The 18,031-nt window shown below is 38.5% G+C and overlaps 1 protein-coding gene across 1 annotated transcript in view; it reads left to right on the forward strand.

The window, feature by feature from the left end:
* The first annotated feature begins 3,468 nt into the window (after positions 1–3,468).
* The window catches only part of ECHDC1 (ethylmalonyl-CoA decarboxylase 1), a 30,878-nt gene continuing 16,315 nt past the window's right edge, over positions 3,469–18,031 (forward strand). Inside the window, exons 1-4 of the mRNA XM_009949022.2 lie at positions 3,469–3,688; positions 8,730–8,872; positions 13,297–13,349; positions 15,414–15,494. Coding sequence (XP_009947324.1) covers positions 3,469–3,688; positions 8,730–8,872; positions 13,297–13,349; positions 15,414–15,494 — 497 coding nt within the window. The remainder of the gene's footprint in view (positions 3,689–8,729; positions 8,873–13,296; positions 13,350–15,413; positions 15,495–18,031) is intronic.

Here is an 18,031-nt window from a genome sequence, read left to right on the forward strand (position 1 = left end):
TGAAGTGTTGACATTCCATACATGTTCATATTAACCCACGGTCTCCTGGCCCACAGGCAAGGGTGTTCTAAAATCACTTGAGTGCCAAATGGGATTTAAACTGTTGTTTTATGTGAGAGGTACAGTAACAGTGGAATGCACAACTATTGATGCCCATACTGTTGGCTTATCTCTTAGTTGTCACCAGTGATATGTAAAGCTGTAGGACTTAAAACATTTGAAAGATGCTAATTGCCCACTGTTTGTTATTCCTATACTGTCAGATTTTTTTTCACTGTAAAAACTGCTTAAACTGTCTATGCTACAGATGTTAATGGTGTAGCATGTCTGACTAAGACTTCATTTCTGTAAGCAAATCTAAATAGATATAATTAACGTTAAACTGAAAATCTGAACATTTTAGTATAATAAATACCTCTTGGCTTGTCCTACAACATTGTGTGGGTTACTGCAACATCTCTCTCCTGCACTGCTTTCACTTACAGTACAAAAAAAAAAAAATCAATCTCAGTCATGCTGTGGATTGCAAATGCTCCATACTGATTGAAATTTTGGATGTTGTTTGTCAGAGATCAGCAGACATCCTTTTAGTTTGAGAGAGCTGTAGATTAAATATCATGCTTTTCCTGAGTGGTTGGCTTTCTCAGACTGAGCTGTTAAAATAATCTTGTTTTTATTACAAAAATTGCTGGGTACTGACCAGTACTGTAAGAGATGGTTTTACAGAAAATAATTCAATTATAATACCTTGCATGAGTCATTAATCATGAGTCATGATCAGCAGGCAGTGATGTCCAATTTGTTTTCTAATCCCGCATTTGCTGATGCTCTTTATTACCATAGTGATAATATTAAAGAGCTGTTAATGCATATAACCACGCAGCTGAAATGACAGGCTCTTTTTTTTGGTGGAATAAAATTTCCATATCTTAAGTCTGTTTTGCTCTGTACATTTTTTGACATGAGCAGTCTAGGTAGTATAAAAGTGATCAGTTTGGCAGGGAGTTATGTTAACAGAACAGACTTACACCCCAGCCCCACTCCCCCTTTGCTTTCAAGCCAATCATTATGGCTTCTTAGAGAATTAAATCTAGTCTGTCTTCTTATGAGGACTGGGGAGGCTTTGTATTCATTAAAAACTGGGAGCTAATTGTTAAAGCTATGCTTTGCAATGAGAGCCTGCCCTATCCATGTTTTTAATATTTGCTCTCCTGAGCAAAAACTAGTAGCTGGATGGAAAATTTTATTGCATGAATGTATATGCTGGGGAATGAGTACTGAGGTTTTAGATGAAATGGAAGGCCATTTCTCTTCTGAGAGCCTGAATATAAAAAGAATCATTTAGCTGAGAAATGAGGTTTGGAAACCTGTTGTCACTCTTAAATAAGAATTTTACCAAGAGAAGCAATTTTAAAAGCTCTTAAATGTGAAGGCCGAAGCGTTGCAGACAGTATTAGAGTATGCATAGATGAGATGCAGCAGCAGCAGGGCGATATTATTTATGAAGTAATGAATCTTGTATTCAATTAGATTTTAACCTGATTAAATTTTAATTAGTTTTATTAGTTTACACTTTAGTGTAGAAAAGTTGATCGTGACAGATTAAAACCTTGAATTTAGTAAGGAACTCAGAAGACCCTTCAAAGTGTCTCACCAGATGTTAAAAAATTATCCTTTTGCCTATTCCAGTATATATGACCTTATAATGCACAGGTTCATATAGGCCTCACTTGTTTCTTTGTGTTGAACTTGGGAGATGGTGCTGTATTGGTGGATGCAGTGTGGCAAGACAGGTAGGAATCTGCTGGCATAGGCAGCTCTTTGGCATTGCCTGGTATGATGCATACTCCTCTGCATCCTGTAATGTGGTTGCTGTGCAAACTCCTCCTCTGTTTCGGTGAGGACTATACCTGCCCCAACAGAAGCATTGTCTACTTCAGACCGGTGTCTCTGGTACAGCCAGAGACAGGATAAGTGTTCACCTGACAGGATTGTTAACTTCTTTCATTGTAAACTAATTGTGTGTAGGGGTTTTGTGTGTGTTTGCTTGTTCATGTGTATATAATAAATGTTTAAAAATTTGGGGTCTGTAAAGTGTAAGATGCTCTGAACACAGCATAAAATATAACTGTCACCAAATTCTGTCTGAGTGAAGAGGTTTGTGTTCTGGGTTCACCTTAGAAAACCTTTTCAGGAGCTTCTTGCCAATTCTGAAAGAATCTTGTTTCTGCCAAATATGATTAAGAAACAAAGATGGTCTTTTCCCAGTTCTCAAAAAAATGAGCATCTACCGTGTCTCCTGAACAACTGTATCCATTGAAAAGGGGGTTGGGGCAAAGCTAGGACTAGTTTAGCAAATGGCAAGATTTAAATATAACAAATCTTTTTCTGTGTCCTGTGAGGGTTCGTTTGATTCCTGCTCTGAGTGGCTTCTAAGATGACTGCTTTCTCAGATCATCTGTCTCCAGTTCAGGCTTTACTCTGTTTCTTTCAAATCACTTGTAAACCACTTTCTCCTGTAGACCTTTTTCGAAGGTGAATAAAATAAAGCAGAGCTGCAGATCAAGAATAATATTTGGTAATGACTTTCTCGTTATTTCCTGATACACAGTAATACACTGTAGAGTGGAAGTAGCAGAGGAATAAGCCATGGGTATACTGGTACCTAGAAAGAGTTTACCAATGTCATGTACCTGTATAAGAGGCAAATGTGATGCTCAATATTTAATGCTGTTGCACACTTTTTCTCCTTTGGAGTAGCACAGGTTCTGGTGCTCTATGTCCAAGGGAGATCAATTCAAAGTGCTGCTGGAAGGACTGGGAAAAGCATATAGCTACCAGGGGCTAGGCAGACTAACTAGTTTTAAGGTGAAGCGTGATAAATGCGTTAATGGAATGAGGTGACGGGGAATGGACCTCAATATAGGAATGGCCTTCAGTTCTTAATTTTTGTATACCTCACGTTTTTCTCTCGGGAAGGTCTTGCTGTAATAGTTGCTTACAGAAAAGCAGCAGATCCAGATCCTGAAAACTTGGGGTTTTGATAGGATTTTTCCTCCAGCATAGGTGTGGGGTTTGGGTATTTTTTTAGGGGAGAGAGTTTGGAAGATTAGTACAGAGTAAGTTGGTCTAATGGAATACATAAGAGTCTTACTACAGTTCCTGAGCCTCTTTCATGTTCTGCATGCAAATGCTTTTGGGTAATTTTTACAAGAAAAAGTTTTTAAAGATGCTCATTTCTGGCTTAATTGCTAAAATCACTTCATAAAACTTCTATTCACTTTGTGGGAGTAGATTCAAACTAAGAATTTTGCAGAGTCTGCAGTCATCTCTGTAGACTTTTATGATTACATCACTCTGTATTAGTTTCTGCTGTCCTGTTTCCTTATCTGTCAGAGGACTGAGGTGGATTTCAAAGGAAACTTCCTGATTTTTTTTTTTTTTCCCCTCCCCTGTTTTTTTCCAGAAATGGCCATTTCTCTGTGGAAGAACTTACTTCAGACTACAAAGGAAAGGATACTACAACAGAGAAGGGTGTCACTGTATAATGGTGCTCATGGCTACAAGGAAGAATTGATAAAGAATAAACTTCAGCAGTTTACTGGTGGATCCATCAACCTTTCCAAAGAAGGCAGTGGCATTGGAATACTTACTTTGAACAACCCAAAGCTAATGAATGCCTTTACAGGTATTAATTCATTGATGGGATTGCTGGTTTGTTGTTTTTTTTTTCTCTTTCGGTTACTCATTTTAGTATTTTGCCTAAACAAGATGAGAAGCTATGCTTTACCATTCCTTAGTTAAAAGAAGAGGGTTTAAGTTTTATTCAGATGTGCATCAAATGCCCACTGTTCTGCGTAGTAGCTTTGCCATAAACATCATAAGAATATAAGAAATTCTCAGTGATACAGGGACTGTCTGGCAGAGCATGCCTCTCACCTTATTTTTTTCAGTCAGCACAATTCTGCTACTGTGCTCTTCCTTCCATCTCCTTTCATTTTGTCACTACTGCTCTGGAAACAGAGTGTTTTCAGGGGGGTGGAAAGATGCCATCTTTGTTTGGTAGGTGGTGTAGAAAGGGTGAATTTACTTTTTTGTTCTATACCTAAAGCCTTCCTAGTATCTTAAGCTTCTGTAATTTGGTCTTTTCCAGTCACTCAAACTGGCTTCCATTTCTTCTTCATTTGCCTTATGTCTTAAATAGCAATGACTGGTTAATTAAAGATCAGATGAGCTGGGTATTCTCAGCTATTGCAGATCAGCAAGCTATTTAATATGCTTTTACACTGGACAGTACTTAGCTATCAAACCCAAATGCCCTGGTTTATTAATCTTGTATTATGAGAGGCTTTTGATCTCCAAGATAGGTATATTTGCTGTCTCTCCTTAACTGTGTAGAATATTCCAATTTATGCCATTCTCTTCAGACATAAGCGGCACAAGTTCAGGGTCTGCATCTGCCTGCGCTGGAGCTGTGAATAAGCCTTTACTGTAAGAATGCCTTTATCTCTTTAGTATTTTGAAATGGGTACATTTGTGTCATCTTGTTAATTTCTTTTTTTTTTTTTTCTGTTCTATTTTCCTGCCCAGTTCTCACTGTTCCTTTGCTGTCAGCAAATATATTTGCAACCCACTAGCAAAGCATGGAGCTGTTTACATCAAGAATGTCAATCTACTCCTTCCACTCATGATTGTTAGCTGAAAGGAGGAGAACCTAACAGAACAAGAGATGTCTGTAGTTTCTCTTTTGTTTCCCTTTAAAAGCTCATGTATAAAGTCATTAACCTAACTTGAGAAGTTGTAGCCAAAAGCTGTTAGCATGGGGATTGTCCTTCTGAATGCCTCCCTGTCAGCATAGATGTTATTACACGATCACAACTACATTGTTGTTTCCTCTCTTTCTACAGATTGGTTTTTATTTTTGACTCAAAATAGAGCTGTGCAAGGTACAGCTTGTAGACTGTGTTCTCTTAGCTTATTTGTTGTAGAAGTTGAAAGGGGCGTGAGAAATGAGATGTAATAGCAAAAGGAGAAAGGACAGATAAAGGCCAGTCTGCTATGGAGATCAGATGTAATGCAAGTCAAATTGCTTAATCTAAACTTTCATGAAAACTTACAACTCTGTTCTCTGTTTTCTAGGTGCTTGGCAGAGGGGGCTCAGGACTGACTTGTTGAAGTGCTGAGCAGTTGCAGCTGCTATTTAGGCCACTGGTAGCTGTACTTTGACTATACAAAGTGCTATATAATGTTAATATACTGAAATCATATCACACATATCTCAAGTTGAGCACAAATTAGCAGATATTTTCTCTCTCGCTCAGTTAGTGGTCTGTAAAATAATCTCTTCTCGCCTTACAGGACTGCTGTGAAAATAAATTATTAGTGTATGTGAATTAGATGGTCTGGTAGCAAAGAGGAGCTACAAAAACCCATGAGCAAATTAATAGTTCTGTCTTTGTTGCAGACCCAGATTAGCATATAGCAAATGAACCATGGGATCAGGCAGTTCTCTTTTACGGTAGCGTGTAGAGCCCTATAAAGAGTAGTACTCCATTTTGCTAGGAAATAGCCACAAAAATTTGCTCTGGAAAATCTTACTATGACAGTTCGAGAGATTGCTGCTTCTTTCTACTGTGCACTTCTGCTAGAGACTTTTGTTGTTACAGGAGGGAGAGTAGAAGCAAAATCATGCTGGCCACTTGGCCGCTGTGGTGGATGGTATGGCATATTTGTTTATACTGCTCTTCATTTCATTTTAACATTACTGTCTGTAAACATACACTAGCAAGTACTTGATCCTTTTCCTTTTGTTGTAAGACCCTTCAGGAGAAGTATGAAAAGGGATGAGATGCGCAACCCCTAAATTGCCCCAGCAGGACCTGGTTGACTTCATCAGCCAGAGCTGGAGATACCCCTTCTCAAATAAATTCTGTTGATTCTGTGTTTCAGGGCTTCTGGGTAGTGGCAGATGTGAATTTATATATACATGTACGCTTCCTTTAGAAAGCTGCAAAACATCATTAAACTGTTGAGAGAAATCCTATTTGCCAGGCATTTACTTTACACAGCAGCTTTTTATCTCAAAGGAATTATGTTTATTCTAAGCTTGAGCAATTCAAGGAACCAAAAGCAGAACAAAATTGTTGGCAAATTGCTAATGGGCAATGTGGAGGTTGTTATGCCTTTTTTCTCTTCTTAATTAGAATCTGATAGCCACCTGTTTGAAATGATGCCTTTGGAAACAAGTGCTAATAATGTCGGTTTAAGCCTGGTGGAACCAATTTCAGCAGCCCAACCTCTTGCTGAACTGAAGTTGAACTTAATTTAAAAGAGGAGGAAGCCAGCCTGCAGGAATTAGATGATAATGGTGATAATTTTATTTTCTATAATTGACTTTAAAACATTTATTCTCAGATTATAATTAAGATGCAAACAAATTGTTATTCCAAGTCAATTTAGTTCTGCAAAGAGCACGAACTTACTGGTATCAAATACTGAAGGACCAAGACTGAAAGAATGACCATTTGCTTTAGTGTTGCGTCCTCATAATTATGTCAAACATCATGGACTGTATCTGTTGGTAAAATAATAGTTCAGTGTTGTCAGTAGTGGAAGGGAACCTCTCCCGGGAAGACGGGACAGGCTCTGGCCAGTGTCTCTTGTCCCCTGCTGTTGCATGTAACTAGCTCATACAGTTCCTTTTTGTAAACTCCATTTTTCAGTTAACTACAGATCTGGCTCGTAATACTCTGTGGAAAGAGAGTATACTCTTCAGTGCCTCACTTCTTTGACTATTAAAAGCACCACAAACAGTGGTTGTGCTGTATCTTGACTCTGGCAAAGCTTGGATGCCAGCCCAAATACATTTCTTGTAAGAAAACTTGGCGAATATGCAAAAAAGTGAAATCCACAGGCTTGATGCACATGTATTTAAACAGCAGCATTAGCAGAAAAGTCGTTGTTGAGTGTACTGTCAGGCTGGGAATGCATTTCAAGTGGAGACCCACAGAAATCTCATCTAGGCCTAGTGCTGCTCAGTATTCTCTTTCAGGGCTTGGATGATGAAATAGAAGGTGAACTGCTGAAATTATCAGATGACCTCAAATTGGGAGAGCTTGCAAGAAAATTATTATTTGGAGCAGAGGAGTGGAATTCATAGTGATCTTGATTAACTGCTACAAAGATCAACTCAAGCTCAAGATCAACGAGGTGAAATTCAATGAAAGCAAATGTAATGTGCAACACACAAAAAGCATAACCAAATTATAAACACAGAGGGAAAAGGAACCCGTAGAAGTGCTGAGATATGTTAGAGAATCATAGTCTGGACCTGACTGTGGTGGAAAAAACCTCAACCCAATGTCATTCTGGTATATAATATATAATGTCCACTTAATTATTGCCCTCCACAGGAACATTGTCAAAATGTGCTATTTCAGTGGCTGAGAACAAGCCTAAGGTGGAAGTGCTTGACTGAGCGTTCACTCTTGACATGCTGCTGGGAATCTTACTTTGTAAGGAACAGCAAGGAAAACAAGCAGAAAGGAAAAAGAAAAAATTCCCAAGTGAGGATGGCCGCTAACAGGCAATTTCAGAACAGGATGAATTCTGTGCATGCAGGCATAGGGTCAAAGAACCAATGCTCTTGGCAGAGAAGGAAAGAGCCCTTGAGATTATGAATCTAAAGCATGTTTCTATCTGAAGAAGGTAGGCCTGTCCATCTGAATTCTTGTCAAAGGAGGGTAAAGCTGAGCGTGTCATCAGCCTGTATGTAGCCTGCTTTCTGAAATTAGTTTCTGTAAATGTTTTCTCTTAAGAATATGACTGAATGAGAGTCATAGGCATTCAGAGAGGAAGAACTTTAAGTTAATGCTGGGTAAGCTCAGTTGATATGGAAGATGCTGCAGTCTGGGACGAGCTCTAGAAACAGGAGCTTGTAGAGTTCCATGTCAGGAAGAGTACTTAAGCGAACATATGAGAATATTATGTTTAAGCTAGAAATAAAAAGCTAGTACTGTACAATCCATATATTTGGAGCCTAGGATCTACTTTGTAAACAGAAACTTTCTAGAAAAGTACAGGGAGGGAATCAAAGATATTTTAGAAATATCTCTTTTTATTTTCTTGTCCTTTTAAAAGACAAAAGACACTTTGCTCCTATTTTCAAAAGTATATATATTTTCTTTTGGATGGCTACTTCTACATGTCTTTGTCTTCCAACATAGTTTGCTCTTTAGCCATTTTTATGAATCTTTATTAACACCAACTGGTTGTAACTCAAGTCCACCTTGCACATGACTCTCTTCTGTACTCTGCCAGTTCTTTGGGCAGAGTGAAATGGCAGTAACATCAAAATGACTAGATGGACAGATCTAGAGGGATGCATATAAGTTCATGTGTCTTGAATGTACACAATTGCAAACTAGAATAAATCAGGCAGAGTTTATGCTTGCCTCCTTGCCCCTTTTTCTTTTTCTTTTTTTTTTTTTTTTTGAGTGTAATACAAATATCCTTCAAGCAGAATATCCTTAAGAATTTTGAGAAGTGCATCCTTGAGGAAAAAATATATGTATGTGCATGTGTGCAGGATTTAAGATGATGCTTTCCCTTATGTTTTTAAGCCTATCACTTATTAACAATAACTTGGTTTTGGCGGTGAAAAATCTAACGTAAAAATTATGGTGTTATAATTGTCTGTTAAAAATTTTCGTTCTCCCCTGTTGTGACAGGTACTATGATGGTACAACTCCAGGAGAGGGTAACTGAACTGGAAGAGTGGAAGGATGGCAAAGGCCTTATCATCTATGGTGCAGGAAACACCTTTTGCTCAGGATCTGATTTGAATGCTGTCAAAGCAATATCCAACTCCCAGGCAAGTAGTAATACAAATTAAGCTTTTGGAGAAAAATGAGCTTTTTGATATTCTGAGATAATTTTCGGACAGAGGTGTTGCACTATGCTTCCACTGCAATTTTACATGCAAGTCACAGGATGGAGCTTTTAGTGATTGAAAAAATGCTAGCAGCCCATTTAAGCCAGGGTTTAAGTGTTACTGTAATTGATTCATAACTCTGAATTCCTACATCACATACTCTTTTTAGTCTTTTCTTTTAAAAATGTCATTTCAGTTTCTCAGAGCAGTATATGGTGAATTTACATATCAAATAAACTGTGCTTCAGTAGTTTGACCTTTAGAAGCAGATACAAGTAATCATTTCTCCTATATTCTAAAATTAAAACCAAATTTAAGTAGCATGGCTTCTATTACAGAAAGGTTTCAATTTTGTCAAAACTGTGCTTGGACCTGTATAAAATGGAAGGACAGATGCAATTGTTGTGCTGTAGTCCATTCAGGCGAGTTATGTGTTTAACTATGGGGTTGAAGAGGTCAGGGTTTGATGGCGGTTTTTCACTCATGCCACCCATCCTGACAACTTTTGCATGAGCTGCAGTTCTTTTTAGGGGTTAATATGTGGTAAAATGCAGGGGAAGGGGATCTTCCTGTGCTGCTTTTATGTCCTGGTTTGCAATTGTGGTAAGTGGGATCCTGGTGCTTTTTTTCTGGGCACTTAGAGTTTCAGGATTTAACCACACAAATTAAAACATTTCATTGAATATTCCAGTAAAAGCACCAACTCAAAAACTGATTAATCTGATATTTGTCTTTAGTTATGGTTTGTTTCTGTTGATGAAACTAAACATCATAAAAAACATGATGTCTTAAATGTTTCTGGCCTGATAAAATAAATAGGATGGTCCGGTTTTCAAAAGGTATAGGAGACTTTGTTTCCTTTGTGGAACACCATGAGAGCTATGCTTTTCTTCATATAGAGACACCATGCTTTGTAGATATAAATGGTTTTGGGGGACTTTTCATTTGAATGCTTTATAAGCACTGGTCGTTTAAAAAATACAGATGCATCTGTAATTTTGATTGGGGTTTTTTCACTTTTTTTTTTTTGAATCTGAAATTTTCTGCTTATTTTAGCATTATAACAGTAGAAAAGGAGCTGAAATCAAGCATGGGCCAATTCTTTTCTTATCTGCAGTCTAGGCTTTCCTTCAGAGTTCTGTGTTCAGTAATTCTGCCTCCGTATTCTCGTTTAGTATTCTGTCTATATGTTTATACAAGTTACTTGGAGTCACTGCAGTGGCAGAGAGGGCTCTTGTAAGGATTAGGGTCCATAACAGATACAGTGGGCAGAATGAAATGCATAGGTATTAATTATAACTTTGTTGAAAATGTGTTGAAAATTCTCTGCAAAGAATCTAGATCTCATGCTAGTACTGAAATATATGTAAGTCTGTCACCAGAAATGCTCCAAGAATAGTTAGACATGGTTGTTTTGTGTTTCCTTGGGAGAGTTCAACCTACTTGTCTTGAACTGAGAGTTTCTTTATAATAGCCAACTCCTAAACCATCTGTTTGGTGGGATTTAATAGTCTTTATTAAATAAAACTTTAATATAATAAAGAATAGCATTTGCTGTTATTTAGTCTTGCAGGACTCTGCGCTCTAACTCACTGCAGATGAGAGTTTTGTCTGGTTTCAGGTTAAAAGAGCGTTAGGTTAAGTTTTCTGTCGACAGCCATCCCTAAGGCAGAAAATAAAGCAAATAGCTTCATGCCTGAACTGGTATGTTTTTCCTTTTATTTTTTTGCAAGGCTGCTTTAGCCCATAGCTTTTAGTAATCACAGAAAACACTTTTCTTTTATTCAACCAGTTGGTTGAGGGAAAATTGAATTTTTTGTAACCTACGATACAATTTGCCTTTCCCTGTAGTGCAGGAAAGGCAGAATGGCTAAGAATGCTCAAGGATTTCTGTGCCCACTAGTGGCTCCTCCTCTTCCTCCTCCTGCTCCCATGTTTAGCTGTTCCTAACCCTGAAACAAACCCAGGTGCCCTGCGTGTTCTTTGACGAGTACTAAAATTATGTGACCAAATCACAGAAGGCAAAATAATAGTGGAATTTAAAATTTTTTTTTTTTTTTCTTTCTGTCCTTGTAAGCATGATTCTCAAGAGCAATAACCTTATTCTGGAGTGAGACTTGAAAAGCTGAAAAGCAGGAAAGGATCTTGAAAGGACTGGTGAGAGGAAGGAGGCACGGAGGAGAATTTCACTTTCCTTGGTCCCTGTCTAGAAGCCCTAGGACAGAGGTTCCCAAGCAGTAAGCCATGGAGGGAGGACTTTCGAGCAGTTGGAGATGGTCTGGAGATACTGTTCTGTCTGTAGTGAAAGTGGACTGTAAGCTCTTGCAGCAAAAGGAGCCAGTGGTACAGTTTTCTACTTTATGAAGGTGACTTTCTCCTTCCCTGCCTCCCCTAGTCCCACTGCAAACTATTAATCCTTTTCTTCCATATGTAATGCATACTGTATTTTAACTCACTTTCGGCTTCTTAGATTTCTTCTTACTCCAAGGACAGTATTAGAGCTGAAAATGTGATTATTCCACTAGACTCCAGTGAACACCTCTCTTATTCAGATAAAATACTCTGACTAGTAGCCTTATTTTCCTTAGCAGGAAGGTTTGAAGGGTATGTTGGCCAGGATTCAAGTAATTGTGGTTTATTTTTTTTTCAGAGTGTTTTCTGTGCAGCCGTTTTTCCCATGTGATACAGAATAATCTCTCTACCACCTGAGTATAGGAAGACCTTTCTTTTTGTCTGCTCAGTCATACCTGCCTTTATCAAGCTGGTCTGTTCTGGTGTTAATCTTTAATTATCATTTTGGATTTTGGTATGAATTGAAATGGCCAGTTTGAATTGCTGCTGGTCTTAATGGGTGTAGGAGGTGGCTACAGTGATAACTAAAAGCCTCTTTGTAAATCAACATGTGCTGAAATTTTCAAGCGGGCCTTTAAAGTAATAAACTGAATTCACTGGTTCCTGCATAGCGATTGTCGTGGCAGCTTACATCTGCCAGAGGTCTGTCCCGAAACGCCATAATGCTAGTTGGTGTGGGGCAGAGGAGGTCTTGGAAATGCATGACTAAATGGACAATAAATCAGCTGAAGCTGACCTGTTATTTCAAGGTCCTGTTCCAAGAGGTACTGAAGACTTACTGCGTATCTTTTCTTTCCCTGAGGTATGAGTCAGAAGCTTTTAGTTAAGGCAGATTCTTTAATGTGCCAACCCCTGTAAAACTGTGTTTTAGAATTCAGTAAATGGCAATAAAGAGGGTTTGTTTGTTCTTTGTCTTCCTACCATTTGTTTGGTTGGGGTTTTTTTAAAAGACATGCTGAAATTGTTACCTACTGATTTTTGACTTCCAAACATTTTATTTTTTTTAAAATCTGGATTAAATGGCACATATGTAATTCAGTGTATGCAGTTCAGTATGTATATGAACGTGGTCATACTGAGTCATTTAGCCCAGTCATTTGTCGAGTTCCTGGTTAATACTAGGTGTCTGAGAAAGAATATAAGAACAGGAAGGGCAGATAGATAAATATTTTGCTTCAAAATATTCTTAGTCCCCAGCAGCTTGTGACTAAGACTTCTAGAGCTAGATATGTGATCTTGTATTTAATAACATTTTGTCGATTTTTCTGTCATGAGTTTATTTAGTTGTTCGTGAATTCAGATAGTCTTTTAGAGGTTGCAATGCCCTGCTGCAAAGTGTTCCACAGTTTAACTACATGTTGTAGGAAGAAATACTTGTTTTGAACCTAGCAACAATTGGTTTTATTTGGAGCCCCTTAGTTCTTGTACTGGAAGAGAAGGGAACAATTGTTCCCTATTCATTATTGTGTGCAAGCTGATGTAAAACATAAAGGAAGAGAGAAATAAGAAGAATCTTCTGTCTGGGTTTTTATTTTTTGGGCTGAAATACTTTTGGCCCAAACGATAAAAAATTGAGTTGGTAAATTGTATATTGGCTAAAACTTTATGGATTTGGAACAGTAAAAAGTATGCAGTGCTCTGTGGTCCTATACAGACTTACAAACTCAGCTTTATGGGTGTTTAATTGTGAGTGGGAAGAGGAAATTGAGAGAAAAAGATGTAAAATTTCACATCATAGAAATTCAGTATTGCAGTTACTTTAACAGTGGCTTAATTATAACTGAAATTCATATAAATTGATGGAAATCTGATTTTTTTTTTTTTAACCTGATTTTTATACTAGGTTTTCTATTTGTGCATGGTGGGGTTGGGCTGGAATTCAGTCAAGATTAACCAAAGAACAAAGACCCAGCTAGAGTAAATACAATGAACACTCCTGTCTGCTCCATCTGTGTGTTTAATTGCTTCACATTAGGATCACTTAACATTTTTTAATTTCCTATTCTTTGTAGGATGGGATGAATATGTGCATGTTTATGCAAAACACCTTAACCAGACTTATGAGGTAATATATTTTATTTACCTTTCTTTATGAAGTAATTATAAGGATTGGAATATGTTTTGGCTAACTCTTTAACAAGATGTTTAAAATTAAATACATAGTTTTAAGTACGTGATTTTGAATCCCAGACCTTGTATTCACATATGTTAATCAGGTAGGTATTTATGGATTTAAAGTAGGCCTTGACATTTTGCAACTATTAGACATTCCAGAGATTGAAACAGAAAAAAAACCCAGATAGGCTTATATGTGGGGGCCAGGAGATACCTAAAATTAAGGAAATCTAGGCCTTTAAAGTTTCTGAAGCTAAATTCTGTAACTCAGTGGAAATCAGTAGCTCTTAAAAAACAAGAAGGGCCAGCTTATGCAGCCCACGCAGGTAACATTTATTTAATATATTTTTTTAATCTTCCCATTTCGTAAAAGGAATGTATTCAGTTCTACCATCTGGTACTTCTGAAAAACATTTTTTCCTTTCCTTTAGATTTAGCTTTGCTTAAATCACATCTCTATTAAATCCATTTGTGATAGAGTCTGTCTTTTTTCTCCTCAGAGCTCTTTGAAGATAAATACTCTTTGTTTTCAAACAATCTATATGAGAAAGTGTTATGAGCTAACATTATTCTGTAAAACTGCGCAGGAGATTGGAGACTTAGTGGTAGTACTGTAAGGAATCCTCAGGATCGGAATCAGAATCCGTTTGTATAAGATAGTCTCTATCATCAAAATTGGTGGGGCAAAGCAAAGAGGAGGAAGATGTATGAAGATTAAGCCCTCACCTCAGGTCTCTTGACTTAGAGTATGTTGAAGCTGTGGTTCAGGAGGAGCACTGAAGTGCTGTCTGAGGACATCTGTTGTAGATGGGATCAGTCTCCCTCAGAGGGAGCTGAGGCTGACCGTGATCCTGAAGGAGGTGCCTCAAATGGATCAAAGTGTGGATGTAGGTGTCATGGAGGCACCCATACAACAAGCAGAACAGTCACTCGAACACCCCTACAGACCCAAGCAAACCGCAAGCGTGGATGCCAGGCAGAGACACTCACAAAACAGACAGAGCAACTACTCCAAAAATGGGGATTATTCCAACTAAAGTCAGATAGCACTCCGATAGACAAAAGTACGGTTTGGATGTCAGTTGGGAATATATTACTACACAGCTGTCTTTAGAATTTCTAGGTTATTCAAACAGGCCTTTTAGGACAACAATCCAAAATGTGCCCTTGTTCACCCACGATAGGAGGAAGATCTCTCCCTGAAGGGTATGGTACCCAGAGGCTATAACCACTCACCCAAAAGGGCAAGGGCTCACTCAAGGATATGTCCCGCAGAAAGCCCTCACCCAAGATGGGGGGTGAGGCACTCACTCAACCCTAGGGAGTTTCCTCAGGCGGCATCCCGACTCAAGGGGAGAGTCCCCGACTGCAGGCGCGCTGCTCCGAGGGGGACCAACTCAAATCAGCTTTCCAGCAGGGACCCGTTTATATCCAGGTCAACTCTGGCCTGTGGTCATTTTAGCTAAGTTGGTGCCAGCAGAAGACAAGGTGACAGTTTCCAAAGGCCGACAAGCCCCATCTCCGGGTCTTTGTCTAAGTCTCCTGAAAGACCTGCTCCTTATTGGGAAGAATCTGCTGAAGGTGTCATGCTAAAACTCATTATTTGTAGATGACCCAGCCCTTCAGTTCTTTGTGTCCCTTTCTACTGCTTTCTGTAGTGTACTGGCTTAGGGTAGAGTCTTCTGTTGCTGTCCTGTCACTCCTTCTTGCAGATAGTCTTTTTAGGTATAATCTGTAGCAGGTATTATTTTATAACACAGTACATGATTTTCTTTACTTTGATTCCATTTGATATATCTATCTTGCTGTTTCAGTTTGGGATTCCTTATCATTTATGGAATAATCATTTTGGCAGAAGTGGAACTGCTCCTTACCCACAAAGGGGTAGTTATTTGAATGAATTGGAACAGTATATTTTTCTGAACTTCTACTGTAGAGATGGTTTGCTTGAATTCTTTTGTCATTTCTAAAAGACTGAAAGCACGAATTTTGCTTACAAAACTCTCTTGTGTAGATTGCCTTTGATCAGTGTTGCACTAGTCCAAGGAAAAGCTGTTGGAGGAGGAGCAGAACTTGCCACTGCATGTGATTTCAGGTAAGATCAATTTGAGTAACTGTCGTGTTGTGTTGGTGATTTAATGACTGTACCTATGAAGTGTGGGAAGCTTGAGATACCACTTTAACCAGTAGCCATGTCCCTGAATTCCAAGCCGTGTGGAACTGGGCTTTGTCAGCAGACTTCACAGGAAAAAAAAAAAATTGGTTTCCTGATAGTACAGAGGAAAGACTATTTACTGACAGGTTATACAGCTTTAATCACAGTGTAAAACAAGAGCAGTAAGGAGCTCTAGCAACTGACTGTGTTACACACCAAGTGGGTCCAGCTTCTCACCCCTGAGTAAGAGGTAGGAGGACTTCAAAATTGTGTGTTCCTTTATGTTTCTTCATGTGGCTGTCATAAATAAAAATAAATAAATAAAACTCCCTCTCCGTTAGTCTGGTAGTTCATGTTCTGTGTTTGTTATTTGTAACATAACTTTGTGCCTTAGAGTTTTTGAAATGAGAGTTTGAGGTGCAGAGCAAAACAAATGAGGTTCTGTCCCTGTTTTTTTTCCATGCAGGCGCAGGGATTTGCCAGCATGAAACAACTAGCAAAAACCAGAGGGCTTTAATTAAAGAGGCTGAATGCAGAACAGGAACTGGAAGAAACTAAAATAATAAAATGTCACTTTATTTAAACAGTTGCTGGTGTGCAAACAGACTACAGATGTAATACAATAAACATTGTGTGCAGCCTCTCTGAAAATGAGGAGCTTTTTAGTGAAGTTTGTATCTAAGAGAAGGAAATGTGCTCTTTGAGAGGGCCTTAGCGCCTGCAGAGGGAAAGGAATTGCCCAGAACAAACTGAAAATACTTACGTTCAAAAGTAATACTAACCAAAGTAAACTAGAGTATTACAGTGCTGTTCCAAGTATCGGGGAACAGGCTTTGGGTAGAGATGGTATCTGCATTGTCTGAGCCACTCAGAAGCAGTCCTCCTTTGCTTTGAAACTAGATGCTGCTGGATCTTTCTTTGTATCTACACAGCACCTGGTGAACTGGAACCCCAGCTCTGACTGTGGCCTCTGAGCACAGGCTGTGTTATAAATGCCTAGTAAACATGCAGGGAGGTACCGTGTTTGACAGCTGCAGCGCTGGCAGGAGAATGCACCTGGGAGACTCGGTAGACCTTTCTGTTTCTGTGAGGCCGTTGACAGAATGTGAATCCTGTTATCCCTAAGTAGGAGTTTAGGGAATGTGAACATAATGAAATGGAAATCTTTTGGCTAAAATATGTACTCTCTACTTTTACTCCAGCTATGTTGTTTGACATACTGTGTAATTATAGTCATTGTCAAGTAGCTCTTATTTGCATGAACTAAGCAGCTGCAATTCCTCTGATGTGCTGCCATAATTTTCATAATAACTACAGCTGTTGATCCATCTTCCATTACTTTCTAACACACCCATCCATGCAACTAAATAATAGCAATTCAGGAGCAGCAAATGGGACTTAATAACAACAAGAAGATAGAAAAACATACTCTGTGCTGCTATTGCTCCTGAATTTGAGAATTTTAATACCGGGGGACAAAACCAGCGGTTTTTTGAGGACTGTGAGTAGATATTAGTGGAACAGGTATTCTCTCCTGCGTCACTAGATGCCAAAAGAGGAACTCAAGAACAGAAATCAGAGAGGTTTGTTTTCTTCCTTGAATAGACTGAATATTTTATTTTATTTTTTAAGAACAAAATGAGTGAGTTGTGGCTGCTTTTGATTCTAAATTATCACATCCACTTCTGTTTTTCACAGTTACTGTGTCAACTACCAAACTACTTGGTATAGGCCTGAAATATTTTCTTATTTTTATCTTTGCCAGTTTGTACTACATTAATTATACTGATATTGTTGAAGTGATTCCCTTGAACCAAAAAGGCTTATGTACTTTCTCTGAAATGTGCTCTGGCAACGTGATGCACATCTCTGCTAAAGCAGAGGTGTGGACAAATCCAATTTTAAAATAGCTGAGGTGGTTTAAGATATTACTGATGTATTCTTCCAGTGGGAGTTCTTGTGGCTAATTGTCTCTTACTCTGTTTTAAGCCAGCTCATTAAAATTGGCTTAGGGAGGGCTCGCATGGACTCTGGCACATTTATTGCTGGCACAAGGGCAGTGATGAAAAGTGAAAGCATCTTAGGTCACTCCACCTTTGATTGAGAGGAAGAGATCTTCTCAAAACATCGTCAGTCTTGGCTGCTTTATGAATTGTTGCAGTATGACTTTCCGTAAGAGCAACATCCTTACAAAGATCATAAACATGTGATTGGGGAAAAAAAAAAAAAAATCATGGTCGATACAAGTGCAAGGTAATTAAAATCCTTTCAGACTTTTTCTGATATGAAAATTGGGAAGGCTTCTGACACGGTAATTGTTTATCTCAATTATTTCTCTAAAACTAAGTAATGTAAAACCATGCGGGTGTGAAACTTGTTTGGACAGCTGAGCTTTTTAGTACAGCTTCAAGAAACCTAGGCTTTCTTCAGTGTGCTGCAGTTGATAATTCTCTCTGAGCCCGTGAAGATGGCTCGGG

Source organism: Leptosomus discolor, chromosome 2, assembly GCF_034619465.1.
Source record: "Leptosomus discolor isolate bLepDis1 chromosome 2, bLepDis1.hap2, whole genome shotgun sequence".
Classification (NCBI taxonomy): Eukaryota; Metazoa; Chordata; class Aves; order Leptosomiformes; family Leptosomidae; genus Leptosomus; species Leptosomus discolor.